General features: G+C 34.9%; 1 protein-coding gene across 1 annotated transcript in view; it reads right to left on the bottom strand.

Annotated features, from left to right (window-relative positions):
- The window catches only part of ifih1 (interferon induced with helicase C domain 1), a 30916-nt gene that overhangs the window by 74 nt on the left and 13287 nt on the right, over positions 1-17555 (bottom strand). Inside the window, exons 6-16 of the mRNA XM_081367576.1 lie at positions 16173-16383; positions 13901-14118; positions 11661-11765; positions 9975-10098; positions 7704-7919; positions 5906-6162; positions 5647-5796; positions 2831-2992; positions 2557-2750; positions 2329-2422; positions 1-1039 (exon numbers count right to left, since the gene is read on the bottom strand). The exon at positions 1-1039 is cut by the window's left edge and continues 74 nt beyond it. Of these exons, the coding sequence (XP_081223702.1) occupies positions 839-1039; positions 2329-2422; positions 2557-2750; positions 2831-2992; positions 5647-5796; positions 5906-6162; positions 7704-7919; positions 9975-10098; positions 11661-11765; positions 13901-14118; positions 16173-16383 (1932 nt within the window). The 3' untranslated portion in view covers positions 1-838. The remainder of the gene's footprint in view (positions 1040-2328; positions 2423-2556; positions 2751-2830; positions 2993-5646; positions 5797-5905; positions 6163-7703; positions 7920-9974; positions 10099-11660; positions 11766-13900; positions 14119-16172; positions 16384-17555) is intronic.

Below are 17555 nucleotides of genomic sequence, written 5' to 3' on the forward strand. Positions count from 1 at the left end.
AAAAATGTGAGTACTGGCGTTAAGTGTTTAAAGAATGCATCAAAGCGTTTGTCTGGTAAGGAAGTACTTTGACTCTGGAAAAACTTGTTGAACATTCAAGACTTGTCATGCATAATGAGAGGCAGTTTTCTGACAGGTTTTCTCAGGTGATGTTTGCTCAGAGGGAGCCTGTGTCTTTCTGAGAACACCTGAACAGGTGTGTGAGAGACTTTGTGTCACACTCTTCCCTGATGGGCCATCTCTTTTTGTCCATGAACGCATGATTCATAATCAAAGACTGTTCATGCTTGAAAGAGAAAACAGATGACACATTAAGGGTAATTTTACTGTACAGTATTTATAGCACATTTCATGAAATCCTCTAGAGTAAATCTGTACGGAAACACTTGGGACAAAATCAGTACTTGTAACAAACAGCATTTGCAAAGCGTCACTGTGGTTTTACATGCATTAAATGTTACAGTTCAAAAGCCCTGACTGTAAAATCAATCAAATTGTCTTCATTCAGTGCATTTTTAGTAAATGTCATGTGCTTTGCATGGTGCTAATGCAAACCTGCTTTGTGACTTATAAGATTTTCCCCTGATTCCTCCTTTGCAAAGGCATATTCAAATCAAGAAATTTAACAATAAGAAATAATAAGTAATCTGATACATTAGAACCAGAATTTAAAAGTGCCACTTGAGATGAAATAAGTTCTGGAAATGACAGATTCCATTGACTTCATGTTGAGAAGTGCCAGTGCTTGCAATGCAACAGACTTGATAGACTATGCATAATTTTACAGGTTATGACATTTGATTGGCTGTGTCAGAGATGAGTTTGAATATGTTAATTTTCAGTCGACGTCCATGTCGTCTTCCTCTGAGTCCTCTACAAGCAGATCGGCGTGTTGTGTGTAGTCAAATGCAGGGAATCTAATGGGCAGCTCGCTCCATTTGCTGAAGGTCTTCTTCTTGGAGCCGTACGTGACCACAAAGTTCTTGATGTGGAGGCAGGGACACTCGATGCTTTTATACAGCATCATCGAGCCCCATTGCTGTTCAGGAACCAGACAAAACAGAAGATTTAAAACAAATGCATAAATAAGAAAATACATACAGTTAGCTATTTTACTATACTGTCTATTTGTAGTGATTTTGTTGCCAATATTTTATGTAAAACATTTTGAATCTTTTTGGCTACTTCTGAAAAACATTAAAAAACTGAAATTATATACAATTATAAAATTATATAAAATATATTTTAACAATATTTAAAGGGGCTACATGTAGAATTCAGAAACCCTTGTTATTAGCTACACTGGTGGCCGTTAAGTGAACTGCAGCTTATCGTTCACACTCGTGCACACGTAACATACAAGAGACTGAACGTGATTCAATGCACCAATATACTCACAGCAAAGTTCCTTTTCATTCTTGGCTTATAAATAAAAAAGTTGGGAATACCTTTGCAGTGATATACTGTTAATGAATGAGTATTTAGATGAGTATGTAAATATGAGAGGCACGCTTTCCTCTCAATATCAAAATAAACGCAACAAAACGACAGCAGTGAGAAAACATCTGATCATAGAGATGTGGATGTTTGCACCAGCTGTGCGATTCACCGGCATCATGTCGACAGATGAGCTCATTAAAATTACAATGTTATTATTGTTTGATTATTCAGTATATTTGAGGCTATAGACTAAATAGATCTGGCTATGTGAGACTATAGATTGAATTAATCCCTTTTCTTTGCATGACACATTGATATTACAGAATGGCTCTTTCGGCATTTTCCTGAACATTGTACATGTGTCATTGAACAGAAGAGAGACTCTCATAAACGTCACATCATTTGGATTTTCCTGGCAAAAACGTCCCGAGCCCTTCACATAAAAATCAGTCTACAAATCACTACTTTCATAGACAACCTTGGAAGTCGGGTAAGGTCTCTTTTTCTTTTTTTTTTTTTTTTACTTTTGAACAAAATGACATTAGGCTGAATGACCATTTCTGGTTATTGGGCAATTTTAAAATGTCCATAATTTTGGAAGATTATGTCTGCTAATATTTCAGTCTATCACTACTTATAAAATGACAAATGAAGTGATCAGAGACTTACGGATTGAACACTGCCGATGTGGTGCTTGTTTTTGAGTATAGGAGTGTATGTATATATAATGTATGTGTTTATATATATCATTTTAATCATATATTTATATATTGCCTTGGCCTTAATGTGGTTCAGTGGAGTTCACAGTTGTGTAATGAGTCAAACTGAATTTTGCCAAAACACTTCTGATCGTCAGTGATGCACAGACGGTTTGACGTCAGCACGCACCTGTCCGCATTTTTTGCACGCGATAACTCCGTTGGTCTCATAGTCCAAGAGCCTCTCCTGCAGTGATGCATTCTCTCGGACTATAAACAGCTTACTGCAGAGGTCAAAAAAATGTATTTATTTTACCATCATCATTATCATGCAGGATACAAATAATTTGCATCATCAGTATTCATATTTCTGAGTTTTCTGAGAATGCAAAAAAAAGGTATTTGTGAAGGTTTTTACCTAAACTGCTCAGTGACATTGACATGGTGCATATTCTCGATGATCTCAAGGTGTTCCCCAGAGCACACGAACACACTGCACTGCCTGCAGCTCAGGCTGATTTTAGACGGTGATTCCTTCATCATTCCCTTCTGCTGTTTCTTCTTTATCTTGACCTTCTCCTCCATTATGGCCTGGATCTGAAACTCTCGGATCTACACAAAACCAAATAACGTTTATTTTGTGAGGAATGTTTGGAGTGTTATTTTCTACAGTCATTGAAGTAGATTCTCACTTTCTTCTCGTAGTCGGCTCGGTTCATCTTGCAGACTTTGGCGATGGCTTTGCTCATCATTTTCTCCCTGTATTCGTTAACGCTCTCTCTCTCTGCCACCCCAGACCCTGCCTCCGCCACGAGTGTGTAACTGCTGTCCTCCGCTCTTCCTCGACCGCGGGCCTGTGGAGAGCCAAAGATACTTCAATCTCAAAAACAAGCACCACATCAGCAGTGTTCAATCTCTGATCACTTCATTTGTCATTTGTGACCCTGGATCACAAAACCAGTCTTATGTTGCACGGGTATATTTGTGGCAATAGCCAACAAAACATTGTATGGGTCAAAATTATCGATTTTTCTTTTATGCCAAAAATCATCAGGATATTAAGTAAAGATCATGATCCATGAAGATATTTTGTAAATTTCCCACCTTAAATATATAAAAAAATGTATTTTTGTGAGTGAATGCAGCACAATCGCGAACATAAATGGACAACTTTAAAGGACATTTTCTCAACATTTCGATTTTTCTGCACCCTCAGATTCCAGATTTTTTAAATAGTTTTATCAAGGCCAAATATTGTCATCCTAAAAAATCATACATCAATGGAAAGATTATGTATTCAGCTTTCAGATGATGTATAAATCTCAATTTAAAAAAAAAATTACCCATAAGACTGATTTTGTGGTCCAGGGTCACATTTGGTCACAGTAGTGATAGACTGAAATATTAGCAGACATAATCTTCCAAAATTATGGCCATTTTAAAATTGCCCTATAACCAGAAATGGTCATTCAGCCTAATGTCATTTTGTTCAAAAGTTTGAGGTGTGTGTTTTTTTTGTTGTTGTTGTCAATTTGGAGTTAATATTGGTAAGATAATAATTTAGTATAATTAAATTATGAAATTAAATGTATGATTTGCTATAATTAAATTGCATTATATTGCCCTCTAGATATTAGTAGTTACATTGGCCATAAAAAAAAAATCACCCTCTGTTTGCATATATTTTGTTATTCATAATGCAGCATTTCATGTATACTATATTGTCAGGCTTGTTTCATACATGTTTACATGGACACCTTTTATTTCAATTGAACTCAAATCATTCTGATTGATGAATCTGATAGTGTTTACATGATGAGTTGATGTCCGTTTAAATGTCACAAGCTTAAAACTGATCTTATGACATGCACGAATATGCAATTCCCCGCTGTTGCCACATACTTATCATCCTCCTACCACTTCTTCTTTACTTTATCTTAAAAAGCAGACTTAATATTCATCTATTTCGGGTCCTGATTAGGTAACGACAAGCTTTGTGCCGTGATGCTTGTATTAATCAAGCATTAAAAACGCCCCAAAACAAGTCCGAAAAAAGAGCTGGTGGGACAACGTGCTGCTCCACTTCACATACAATGAATGAAAGGAGAATATTAGATTGACACAATGTTCAACGACAACTGCAGCTCGTTCTGTGTGTCAACCGTCATTACACAACTTCGATGTCATTGCACATACGCAGAACTTTCCAGTTCTGGTTTTCAATCCAATCAGTGTTTACAAGTCCTATCGAACGGATTAGACATTTGTTAAATCACCCCTTACAATCTGAATGGATTTGGCCAATTAATTCCGGTTGACTCGGTTACATTTGACTTTTTTTATTCCTATTGTGCTCCTAGTCCAATTGCAACTGTATTAATAGGGTCCATGTAAATGCAGCTAGTGTTTCTGTTGGGTAATTATACAGGAAAGAGTGATTTCAGGGTTACTACATTGAGGTTTTCCTTTGATATTTAAAATATGAAGTTGGCCTGTTACAAACGTATGAAATCTATGAGCCAAACCTAGTCTGCTTACATTGAATGTTGTAAACTTTTAATATTGTTCCCCGCAACGAATACATTTAAGTGCTACAAATGTGAGATGTGTGAAAATGGCCTGAGAGCCGAGTGGCATCTATACAAAGTAAATAATAATCGAAATCAATAACACACTTCAAGCCCTTAGAGACAGACCAAAAGAGTGCAGCATTAGAAGTTAACACTTTTATTTCGATAGTCCACTTCAGAACTTCTACTAATTATACGTAGCTTTGCATTTTGCAACTAACTTTCATTAGAGTATTCACAGACTGTCTACTTAATATCTGCTAACACTTTATTATGATGCTCCCCAACAGACATTGTCATGACTAGTTTGCAACTACAATGCCAAATGTGACCCTGGACCACAAAACCAGTCACATGGGTCAATTTTTTTAAATTAAGATTTATACATCATAGCTGAATTAATAAGCGCATTCATCAAACGCATTGATGCATGGTTTGTTAGGATAGGACAATATTTGGTCGAGATACAACTGTTGAAAATCTGGAATCTGAGGGTGCAAAAAAATCGAAACATTGAGAAAGTCGCCTTTAAAATTGTTCATTTATGTTCACGATTGTGCTGCATTCACTCACAAAAATAAATGTTTTATATATTTACGGTAGGAAACTTATAAAATATCTTCATGGAACATGGTCTTCACTTAATATCCTAATTATTTTTGGCATAAAAGAAAAATCAATAATTTTGACCCATACAATTGTTGGCTATTGCCACACATATACCCGTGCGACTCGTGACTGGTTTTGTGATCCAGGGTCACAAATGACTAAATTTTCTAATCCTAACCTATCAGTCTAATACTCTGAGTTAGTTGACATGTAGTTGCAAAGTTACTTATTCTTATGCAAAGTTAGTTAGTTGAATTTCTAAAATGGACTATCGAAGTAAAGTGTGTAACCCAGCTTCTTTAGAAATGAGCAATAATCTAAAATCAGACCTGAATCATGGCGACCTCATTGGTCACAAGGCAATAGCGTATGACGACGTTACACTCGGCGATGTCCAAGCCCTCTTCGGCCACAGTGGTGGCTATTAGCAGATTGATCTCTCCTTTACGAAACCTTTGCAACACGTCCTTCTGCTCTGCCTGAAGACAGCAAGACATGACTTTATTTAAATGAATATAATGCCTCAAAATCAGCTTGAAACGTTCCCTTTAATGAATGCAGAAACAGACACATTACTCAGTGACTTACAGCGGTCATCGGTTTCACCACACTCTGATCTCCACCACCGATCAGATAGCTGGCGCTGACTCCGACTTCATCAAACTTGGGGTTTTCTTGAATCCACTGGCACAGAGCGATGGCGCTGAGGCGTGTCCGGGTGAATATGATGCCTCTCGCCACTTCTCTGGTGCTGAATTCCTTCAGGATGATGGTTTTCAGCTGGGCCAGATTATTATTTTCATACTCTGGCTTTCCCATCAACTCCTCCAGCTTCGCTTTTTTATCTGTTGTCGATTAAGGAGGGTTTTTATAGTTAACTAAAACCATAAAAAAAAATGTCTGAGCACTTTCCAACAAACGTGGATGATGAGATCTATATATATATATATAAAGAAATAAAATAAATAAATAATATTATATAATATTATATATATATATATATATATATATATATATATATATACATGATTAAAGGGGCTATATGAAAAAATTGTCATGTATTAATCACTTTTTTATTGACAATGTGTGAACCGCTTGTAACGAAATAAAAAAAGAGACCTTCCCTGACTTCAAAGGTTGTCTATGAAAGTAGTGATTTGTAGACTGATTTTTATGTGACGGGCTCGGGACGTTTTTGCCAGGAAAATCCAAATGATGTGACGTTTACACTCCTGAGTCTCTCTTACGTTCAATGACACATGAAACTAACGGTTATAAAATGTTCAGGATAATGCCGAAAGAGCCATTCTGTACTGTAATATCAATGTGTCATGCAAATAAAAGGGATTAATTCAATCTATAGTCTCACATAGCCAGATCTATGTAGTCTGTTGTCTCAAATATACTTAATAATCAGTGTAATTATAAGTGTAAGTATATATATCTCATCATTCACGTTTGTTGGAAAGTGCTCAGACATTAGTGGACATCTCATGTTGTGCCTCACGAAATAAAGAAAATAATATGGGAACAACATGAGGACGAGTGAGCAAATGATGATAAAATATTCTGGTTGATCTGGTACATCCATATCAATACTAAAAAATCTGAAACGGTTCCAATATTCCTTTTCTGAGGTATCTATACACTGATAAACACCACTAATCTATATTAGTGGAGTAAGTTATCACATTGACTTCTTTTTCGTGGCTTATTGCACTTAAACGGTCAAATACATAAAACATTATCAAAATGCCCATCTTGCCGAGTATTGAGGATAATACAGTCAGTTTTGGAATGTAAATAGTTAAGAGAACACATGTTGTGTATCAGTATATTAGATCCGTGCATAAGCTCTTAAAGTGACGGCAGCCTAATAAACCTGCAGCTGTAAGTCAAAGAACAAAAGACAGAGAAATCACTCGCTGCTCTTGACTAAATAACTTTTGTTTTAAGCATTAACTGTAAGCATTAATCAATATTTACGTTTTACAATGAAAACTATCCAGTGTTATTTTACATTTGATTACTTTAATTTCTGTATTAGGCCCTATTTCATTCCCGAATACTACTGTTAGACTCACCTGAAAAACTTTAATTTGTCTCTTTAATCTATTGTATTAATATTGTTTTGACTATAATATTGTAATGACTGTTTACTTGTCTTTTTTTGTAAATGTAGTTCAACAATTTAAATAAAACCTCCCTGTACTTTGAGTTAGCAATTACAACAAAATCACCCAAATTAAAAAAAAAAAGTGAGAAAATAACATTATCTTTTTTGGTATATGGCAGTTCATAATGAAAATGGTATCGAATACCGATATTTTCAAAGTATCATCCTAAAGTTGGAAATTCTAGTATCGTGACAACACTAATACTGTACCTTTGAATAAAGTGAAGAGGAATCGCTCTGTGTCCGTGATTGTGACCGTGCCTTCCTCGTCAGGGCTGGATTTGGTCTTCAGCTCTTCGTTGTGATATTTGTCGAGGAAGCGGAAGGCATCTGACATGCGAATGGTGTTGCTCTGATGAAGAGCCTCGTTGTAATGGCGGAGATGTTCAGCACACACACGCACCTTCTGATTCTCTTCCTTAGCAGCTGGTGAACAACACACACAGTCAATCTTCCTAACAGTTCAACAATATAACTGGTTTAGCATGTCATCATGGAAATGCAATTTCTACATGAAATAAAGAAATCCTATTTAATTGTTACGTCATTCGCCGTGCATCATGGGATGAGTAGTTAAGTACAAGTATTCAAGTACACTTGTCTTATACCCTTTATATCTACTATATATACCTTATAGTGCTTTAATGTTGTGATTCGTCTGAGAGCTGCTTGGTTTAGTGAGTGATCAGGGGCCGGTTGCATAAACTGCTTAGACTAGTCATCTAATTTTTTTTTCTTCAAGATTGGTGCTAACTTTTTAAAGTCAGTTACATAAAAGGGTAGATCGGTATAATTTAAATCAGAAAAGTAAGACTAATACCTCTTGACTAATTTCTAGTTGGCCAACTAGTTCTCAAGACACAGTCTTAACATAGTGGCTAAGTTTATGCAACTGGCGCCTGGATTTCTTAATATCTATAGTGAAAATTAATGTGGGGGAAAAAAAATCTTACGTAACCGGATAAAAAAAGGGTTATTATCATTAACTAAACAACTTTTTTATTACTTGAAATAAAATATACATTACCTGAAATAATATAAAATATATATAAAAAACAATTAATTTCTTAATAAAATAACTTTAAATAACTTTAATTTAAACCAAAACACAAAAGTGATGTGTGGCCTTTATTTTTTTTTTAAAAGAGAGTGCATTTTTCTATGCATCGTCAGATAAAACCTGTAACTGTAGTTTGCCTTTTTTGCCAAATAATTTTGTTAGATAAATACCAAACCAAGTGTTTTGTTCTTCTCTCATATTTAAAATATTTATTAAATAAATATAAAATATTTTCCTCATATTCTAATATTTTGTTGCGTCGTTAAAAACAAATATCCCCTCCGGACATCACTTTTGGCCACTACTGTATAGACATAATAAACGAATTGAGATAAAAAATATTTTTTTTTACTAAAACTTTAACTAAAATTAAAATGTAAATCAACTAAAAAATATATATATATATATTCAAAAACTATAACAGTATATCAATACAAAAATAACACTGTAACCAAAGCTGAAAAAGTGGGCGGTGACTGTTAAGCTCTATACTAGTTAGTCATAACTAACCTTCGAGGATGCTAATTATTATATATGACAACTGGATCTGTTCAGTTACACTTCAGAAACTTTGTTGGAATTCACAGTAAAATAACAGTCGCTTCCTTTGAAAACAGGAAAGAGACCCTGTTATTACTGCGGCTTATTGAAACACATTTTGCATGAGTGCATGACTGTACTGTATATTAAATTCTTATCCTGACTTCCATAATGTGGTGGTTAAATGGTGGTTTGCCTGAAGCAGAGGACACACAGAGAGAAACTGCAATTTAGTAAGAGCTTTGCAAACATCCTCACCCACCCAGGAAACACTGCTTTAAAAGAAGCACGTTCACAGTTACTGTATTTTTTAGCACTAATTTCTAGAGCTTGCAGAAGCAGATTTCCATTTGTATTTCAATCTCTCTTGCACAACATAAAACACTTACAGAGAACAACATCTAGTCATTTAAATACTTTTACAGCAGAGCAAACTAGAAACATTTCAAGTGGTTTGGCTGGGTATCACCCCATTAGCTGGTAGATGTCGTAAATACACCATATGCTCACTCTTTTTACAGCCTTTTTTAAAGGATCCATGTATTCTGACATAATTGTTTTTTGAAAGCGGCATATTAAGTGTTTGCAAATATTTTGTTATATCATAACAGCAGACCAGTGAGAGATTTTGATTTTTGCGATTGTGTTTTTGTGGTTAGCAGGCATATCAGCCTATAAGCATTGTCTTGATGTAATGTTATTAATCACATGACATTTACAGATTAGGCAATTTGCTCAAAACAACCTACCAACATCATCATAAGCAAGATTTGAATAATTTCTATGACTTTTCCCTGATATTTCTAAGTTTTGAATGACCCAGTAAACCTAATTTCTTTAAAAAAGTCTTTCTAAAGTGCAGTAAATGGGATTTTTCTCACCATTCTGCTCTTTCTGCACCGCCCACTGTTCGTAGTTCTGTGTGCCGGGCTCACAGAGGGGCAGAAGATGAGCGTGTGTGTGGATTTCATCCATTATCTTCTTGATCACGTCTCCAAACGGGTCCTTTAACATGCAGTGGACAGACATTTTCAAATAATACACCTCTGAACTGAATGCTAACGTCATGTATGTCTTCACATTTATTGTTGACAGGGAAGAAATCTTTAAATCTTTCCAGTGTTATTGTTGTTCATACAGATTTTTCTAAAAATATCTAAACATTTATTAAATGTGATGTGCATCATGTCTGCGCCACTATTGGCAACAAACAGAATTGCACAAATCGTGACTGAATTCTTGAAAATTCACTCACTCGTTTTCATTCACTCCTTCAAGTGGACTACATTAGTGGACACATGTAGGGAATAGTGAATGAGGGCGATCTTGAACACTGCTAAAGAGGTCTGTTCTACTAAAATGTAAACGCTGTATGTAGCTAGTGTTATCTTGTAATGTTTAATTACAAAAAATTATTTGAAACAACCCAATAAACTCATTAAATATCTCACCTTTAGGTATTTAAAACAAGTCGGAGGTTATCCTAACTTTAAAGAGTAACTCTCGCCAAAATGCAACCTAGGGTATTTTTGTGAATCTACCCGAGGCGAACTTTCGTGTAAAAGCATAATTGGAATGGAAACGCCACTTTTAAGTTTGACCGTATTATCGTTTTCGGTCAAATTGCCTTTTGAATGGGAGTGATTGGGGCCCGACTATGATCACATCTATTTTTAAAACACTAAGAAGGCTCGACACAACATGAAACTTTGCTGGAAGTGTCACAAGCGGCTCTACACATGAACTCCAGCATTGAGAACATTGTTTGTGTACACAGTTTACTAAAAAGAAAGGTTTTGAACAACTCACTGTCTCTGTGTCCGCCGGCATTTTGACAGTCAAAACTAGTCGATCTCCGAATGCGAATGAACTGACTCTGAATTTTAGTATTGTCTCTTATATGAGGATCCTTTTTCAAAATACAAGGTCAATATTGATTTTCACTAACGACAAAACAACAAATGATCCGTGAATTTATATGGAACTAAGCTTTAGGAGCTTTCCATCTTTACTCACATCCCTTTTACGTCGCATTCGGAGATCGACTATTTTTGACTGTCAAAATGCCGGCGGACACAGAGACAGTGAGTTGTTCAAAATCTTTCTCTTTAGTAAACTCTGTGTACACAAACAATGTTCTCAATGCTGGAGTTCATGTGTAGAGCCGCTGGTGAGACTTCCAGCACAGTTTCATGTTGTGTCAAGCCTTCTTAGTGTTTTAAAAATAGCGATTTTTGAAAACTAGGCAATTTCACCGAAAACGAAAATACGGTCAAACTTAAAAGTGGCGTTCCCTTTCTAATTATGCATTTAAATGAAAGTTCGCCTCGGGTAGATTAACAAAAAGACCCTAGGTTGCATTTTGGCGAGAGTTACTCTTTAAGAGTTTATTCACAATGATTTTAATCAAATTCTTTGTGACAATTTTAGTAAAAAAGATAAAAACATTCTTAAGCATTTTGGGAACTTTTCTCTAAAGTAAGAAAATCTTAAGAAAATAGCAGTTAAGAAGAATTGTATTCCTAAGAATATTTTGTGACTCCATGACACACATGAAGTGGAATTACCTCCTTCCGCCCTTCTGCTCTTGCAATCCTTTTATACGGCGTTTTGGCCTCTTCTTCTCCCAAAGTCTTTGTTTTTATTGTGAAGGCGTCCAAGTTTGCGCAGATCTGCAATTCATCAGAATAATGATCGAACTCACAGTTCCAGGTTTTACATGACTAACATATGAGCTGTGAAATGATCAGTAACATCACACATCAAGGGACTCAAACTGACCTTGACTGATTCAGTACCATTCACGAACAGCAAAACTCACTTTTGCATTAGTTTTAAATATATATCGTCATTTGATTCTTGAATTATCCGTCAGAATCAGTTCAAGACTGATTTGAAATATCATTTGATTGTGAATCAGACTACATTGGTTTTTGGGTAGCACTTTCTTTTACAGTCCTGTTCCCCATGTACATACTATGTACTTATTAGTAATTACAATAACTAGGTACTAACCCTGAACCTAAAGCTAACATTATCCCATGTAGTTACCTTATATTAACCAGTACTTTCTTAGGTAAGTACACGTACTGTAAAATAAAGTAATAAAATGTTTGTTGTTCTGAATTGGTGGACAAATGCATATGTTTAGTAACTGTTAAAATCATCGTGAAATTTTTTCTCGATTCTCGTTTTCTAGCACTGAGACACGAACGCAGAAGAGTTTCTCTTGGCGCTCTGGTGGAGTTGTCATAAAGATTGGTGGTAAAGCAGACCAGCGGGGTAATCGGGGTTCAGGCTGATTCTCTTTCATGAAAGGCATGCAGAGGTTTATGGCTGAGGAACATTGGAAACAGCTTTGCGGTGGACAGAACAGTAAGAGATGTGGGAGAGGAGGGTGTGTGTGCATGCATGTGGAAAAGTCCGATTAGAGAAAAAACGTTAGGAAAGATTTGATGTGAGAAAGGAAGGAAAAGTATTTTTTGAAGTAAAGCCAAAAGGTTATTTGTTTGACAATAAAAGTGTGTGTTCTGAAGGCATTACATAAGGATTTGTGCACGCTTGCACTCAAAACAAATGCAAATCGCTGTAGGCATGGGGATTTTTTTTTATTATTATTATTATTATTTTATTTTTTACAAATGTAACAAATAGGCTTCCACTTAATGATTCCAGTTCCTTAATAATTCCGTTAAAGCTTCTTTTAGAACTTTTAGGAACTATAATATTTTATAAGTTTGGGGGGATGGTAAGATTTTTTTTTAAAAATGTTTTGGAAACATAATGCTCATCCAGGCTGAATTTATTTAATTAAAAATACAGTAAACAGTAATATTTAGAAATATTATTACAATTTAAAAGAACTGTTTTCTATATGTATATTGTACAATTTTACTCCCTTGATGTAAATAATTACTCCAGTCTTCAGAAATCCTTCTAGTATGAAACAATAGTTATCAATATTGAAAAAAGTTGTGCAGGTTCATCTTTGAAATATAAATCTTTAGAAACATTATCAATGTTTAACATTTGACCAATTTAATGCATGATTGCTGAATAAAAGTATTAATTTCTTTAAAAAAACAATTAGAAGTATACATAAAGCTGAACATAATCAGTCTAATACACTTATTTGGTGCCAAAGAAACATTTCTTCTTATTATTAATGATAAACAGTTGCTCTGCTTAATATCTTTGATGAATAGAAAGTTCAAAAGAACAACATTTGTTATTAATATAATTTTTTTATAATATTTATTAATTTCGTAAATGTCTTTACTGTTTATTTTGATCAATTTAATGTGCCGTTGCTAAATAAAAGAATAATAAAAAAAAATGTTTTCAACATTGATAATATGAAATGATCTTAGAATGATTTCTGAAGGATCAAGTGACACTGAAGACTGAAGAAATGGCTGCTGAAAATTCAGCTTTGATCACAGGAATAAATTATATTTTAAAATATATTACAACAGAAACCAGTTAATTTAAATTGTAATAATATTTCACAGTATCACTGTATTTATGATCAATACAGTGAGGTGAGATTAAGAAACTACTTTCAAAAGCATTAAAAAAACCTTAATGTTTCCAAACTTTTGAGCGATAGTGTATTTAAAAAATGCACTGGTCATGGTGTATATTGTGCAATGAAAAGATGTTACCGGTCTTTTTTTTTTTTTTTTTTTTTTCATGGCACCTAGTTATTCTCTTTCATCACTTGCATTTGAAAGCACTTTTCTTCTCCTGTGCTCTGTCACTGTAGATTGAGAAGCAGATGAGTGGACTGACACAGATGGTGCTGTACCTTGAGGATGTGTTGCTCGGCCATCATCTGGCTCATCGCTCCGCCCACCCCAGGTGAAGCCGTCAGACCCAGGATCTGAGGGATCGGGACCGGACTCTTGCCCTGCTTCTTCAGGAGCTGGTTCTTGTGTTTCTGCTTCAGGTAGCGAATCATAATGTGGTTGTACGCGTTACCCTTCTTCGTGTGGTGGCATTCGTCAATGACCATCAGGGTGAACTCTGCAAGTGCAAGGATTTAAAAAAGCATTGAAAATCAGAATCTATTCAGTTCAATTAATATTTACCATAAATATATTAGATTTAAAATATTCTTTAAAATAATGAACGTCCTTCTAGTGCAATAGTTATTTGAACTTTTACTTCCATTACTTCTTTTAGACAAGTGGACAGAAAACATCCGAAATACACATTTAAGTGTTAAGTTTATTACACTTTATCTATTTGTATTTCTGTAGATTTCAATTATATGCATATATTTAAAGGCCATTTTCTAAAAATTATTATTATTATTTTTTTTTTTTACTTGCAGTAAAACAAGTATTTTTACTTCAGTATCACTAACAATCACCAAACTTTCCACTTTTATCTACTTGAATTGAGTATCTTATCTCAGTTCTGAAGGTTTTAACAGAGGGGTTTGTTCGTATATATTTTGCCTGGTTTATGCAACATTGTAAAAAACAATAACATTTTTTTCTGGCTATTAACAGTATTTTCTGATTTATGGAGTGATAAAAAAGAAATATCAAAAAGCCTTTAACATTAATGTGTCAGGAGAATTAAACAAGAATTTTATCCAATGTTCAGATTTCTGTTCTGGTGCAAATTAGTACATGTAATTATTTAGATGATGCATCATTTACGTATTTAAACATAATATTTCAGAACACTCGTAATACAAAACATTGTCTTATTTAACGGGGGAAAATATAGTGATATCCATTAGTTAACATTTTTACCTATACACCTGTCTTGCCCTAAAGGGATAGTTTATCTAAAAATGAAAATTCAGATCAAAAATTCATAAACATAAAAGAAGATTTTTTTTTTTGAGAAATGTTTTGTTTTTTTGTCCATACAATGAAAGTCAATGGGGTCCAAACAACAAAGTTATATATATATATATATATATATATATATTAGTGCTGGGCAAAGATTAATCACGATTAATCACATCCAAAATAAAAGTTTGTGTTTAAATAATATTTTAAATAATACTGTGTATAATTATTTTGTATATATAAATACACACACGTGCATGTATATATTTAAGAATGCATATATGTTATATATATATTTATATATCATTTATATTATATATAAATATAAATATTTTATATATAAATAACACATTTTCTTAAATGTATGCATGTGTGTGTATTTATATATACCAAATAATTATACACAGTACACAAACATATATCAAACTTTTCTTTTGGATGAGATTAGTCGTGATTATTCTTTGCCCAGCACTAATATATATATATATATATATATATATATATATATATATATATATATATATATATATATATATATATATATATAGAATGTATGTATGTGTATATATATATATATATATATATATATATAGAAAAACACATGTTAATAATACATTGTCCATCATGGTGCTTTCATACGAATAGCAAAAGCTCTTGGTCATTTTTTTCTAGCATGTGTTTCTAATCTACAAAGGCGAGTGCTGTAAACCTCCAGTCTATTCTCACCGGCTAAGTTTACAGTTTTTGTTCCGCCTTCCGGCACTCCCAGGGGACTCTGGGAAGAAGGAAAAAAAAGTCTGCATTTCACACACTGACACAGGCGGTGGGTGATGTGGCCACGTTTTACAAACCAGACTTTAAAGGCGCTGCATGTTTGGCCCCTGAGGGCTGGAGTGGGCTCAGAAACTCTGAAAATGACAGCAAATCTCCACTGAATTTGATCAGCCAGACGTGCGGCCCATGGACCAAAAAATAAAAAATAAATAAAGGGTTTAAGAGTAAAACGAGGGCGGGGGGGAATCAACAAACAGCATATGCCACAAAGGAGGAATCCCACCTTGCGGTGGACGCTGCCAGAGAGACTCACAGGAGAGCTGAATCTGCCAGCAAAGACTGATGGGGAAAAACACTGTCACATGAAACCTCAGAGGAGGAGCTTTGGTCTCTTTTCAACATCTAACAGAAGGTGAACCCATTTGACTGGACTCTGACTCCCTGAAAGTGTTGAAATAATTCTGTTTAATGCAGGAGTGAAGGGGAATGTGACCTTACGTGATAATTTGATCCCGTCCTCGTCGCCGTTCTTGGCTTTGTCTAAAGAGTTTTCCAGGATCTGTGCTGTGCAGATGATGATGTCAGTTTGCTCTATGATTTGTGGGAAGGAGATTTTGAGCTGCGAGGCTCCGCTGACTCGCTCGACTGAGTATTGGTGCTTCAGAAACCGCCCAAACTCGGCCTTGTAGTGCTGCTCGACCAGGGGAACCTGGAAACAAGTTATTTAGCATTATTACACAGCATTCTGAAATGCTGGATTCTGATTGGTCAGTTGCAACATTCCGAGGTCAGCTGTTCCCCGATATAATGCAACAGTGCCCGCCCCCTTTTACAGCGGCGCTGGTTCCCAAAGTATATTTTTCATTCATTTTTCCCATAGGGATTTTAAAATAGTCTTCAATAACGAGTTATAAGCCAATCAGTGACGAGGTGAATCATAACATTGAACATTTTTATTTGAAGCAAAAAAAATTGTGATAATCAGACAAAAAGAAAAAGATACAAGACCGTGAACTTAATGGCTTTAGTGAGGGAAAGAACTAAAATCCCATGAAGCATTGCAAACAGCATAATCGAACTAAAAATGATGGTGAAATATAAAACTACTCGTTTACAAATGTTGATATGTTAAAAACTATATATTTTGCAAAATATGCATATATATACAAACATTTCAGGATTTTGAGAGTGTATGGAGATCGACTCGCAGTGCTTCATGGGAGTGGGCGGAGTGGGCTTTCGACTCTCTGATTGGTGTAATTTTCTGTGCAGCATCATGGGTAATCTAGTTTTCACCAGGAATTCCACTGTTAAACACGATTATTTAAAAAAATAAGCTGAAATAATGTGGGCTGACGCTTCAACAGAAGCAAATACCATCCATTAACAACCTCGTAGCTCACAGTAGGGCTGTCTTTAAAGGGTTATGAGTTATTGTTCAAAATCAATTGCGTTATGGAGAAAATGAATGGAGTTTTTACTTCCGGAACCTGACTGTTGCTCTCAATCAGACGGCTCTGTGAAATGCTGGATTCTGATTGGTCAGTCGTGACATTCAGAGGTCAGCTGTTCCCCAATAATGGGTATTTGAGTCTGGCATTTCTTTCATGTCTCTCGCATCACATCGCGAACGCGCTCTCGCTTATTTCATTCAAACAATTCGCCTATTACTATTAATATTATTCTATTTATTATTATTGTTATCATTATCATCATTCTCAGTCATTGAATGTACTGTAATGGATTATAAGATAATAAACAGGTCAGGTTTTAAAACGGTTTCTTCTCAAATGTGGCAAGTAATCATATAATCAGTGGGATAATATACATCCATCTGGTTGTTACCACAAAAAAGTGTCTGGACGTACATTATCCCGTTTA

Source organism: Scardinius erythrophthalmus (assembly GCF_964197995.2).
Source record: "Scardinius erythrophthalmus genome assembly, chromosome: 6".
NCBI classification, from domain to species: Eukaryota; Metazoa; Chordata; class Actinopteri; order Cypriniformes; family Leuciscidae; genus Scardinius; species Scardinius erythrophthalmus.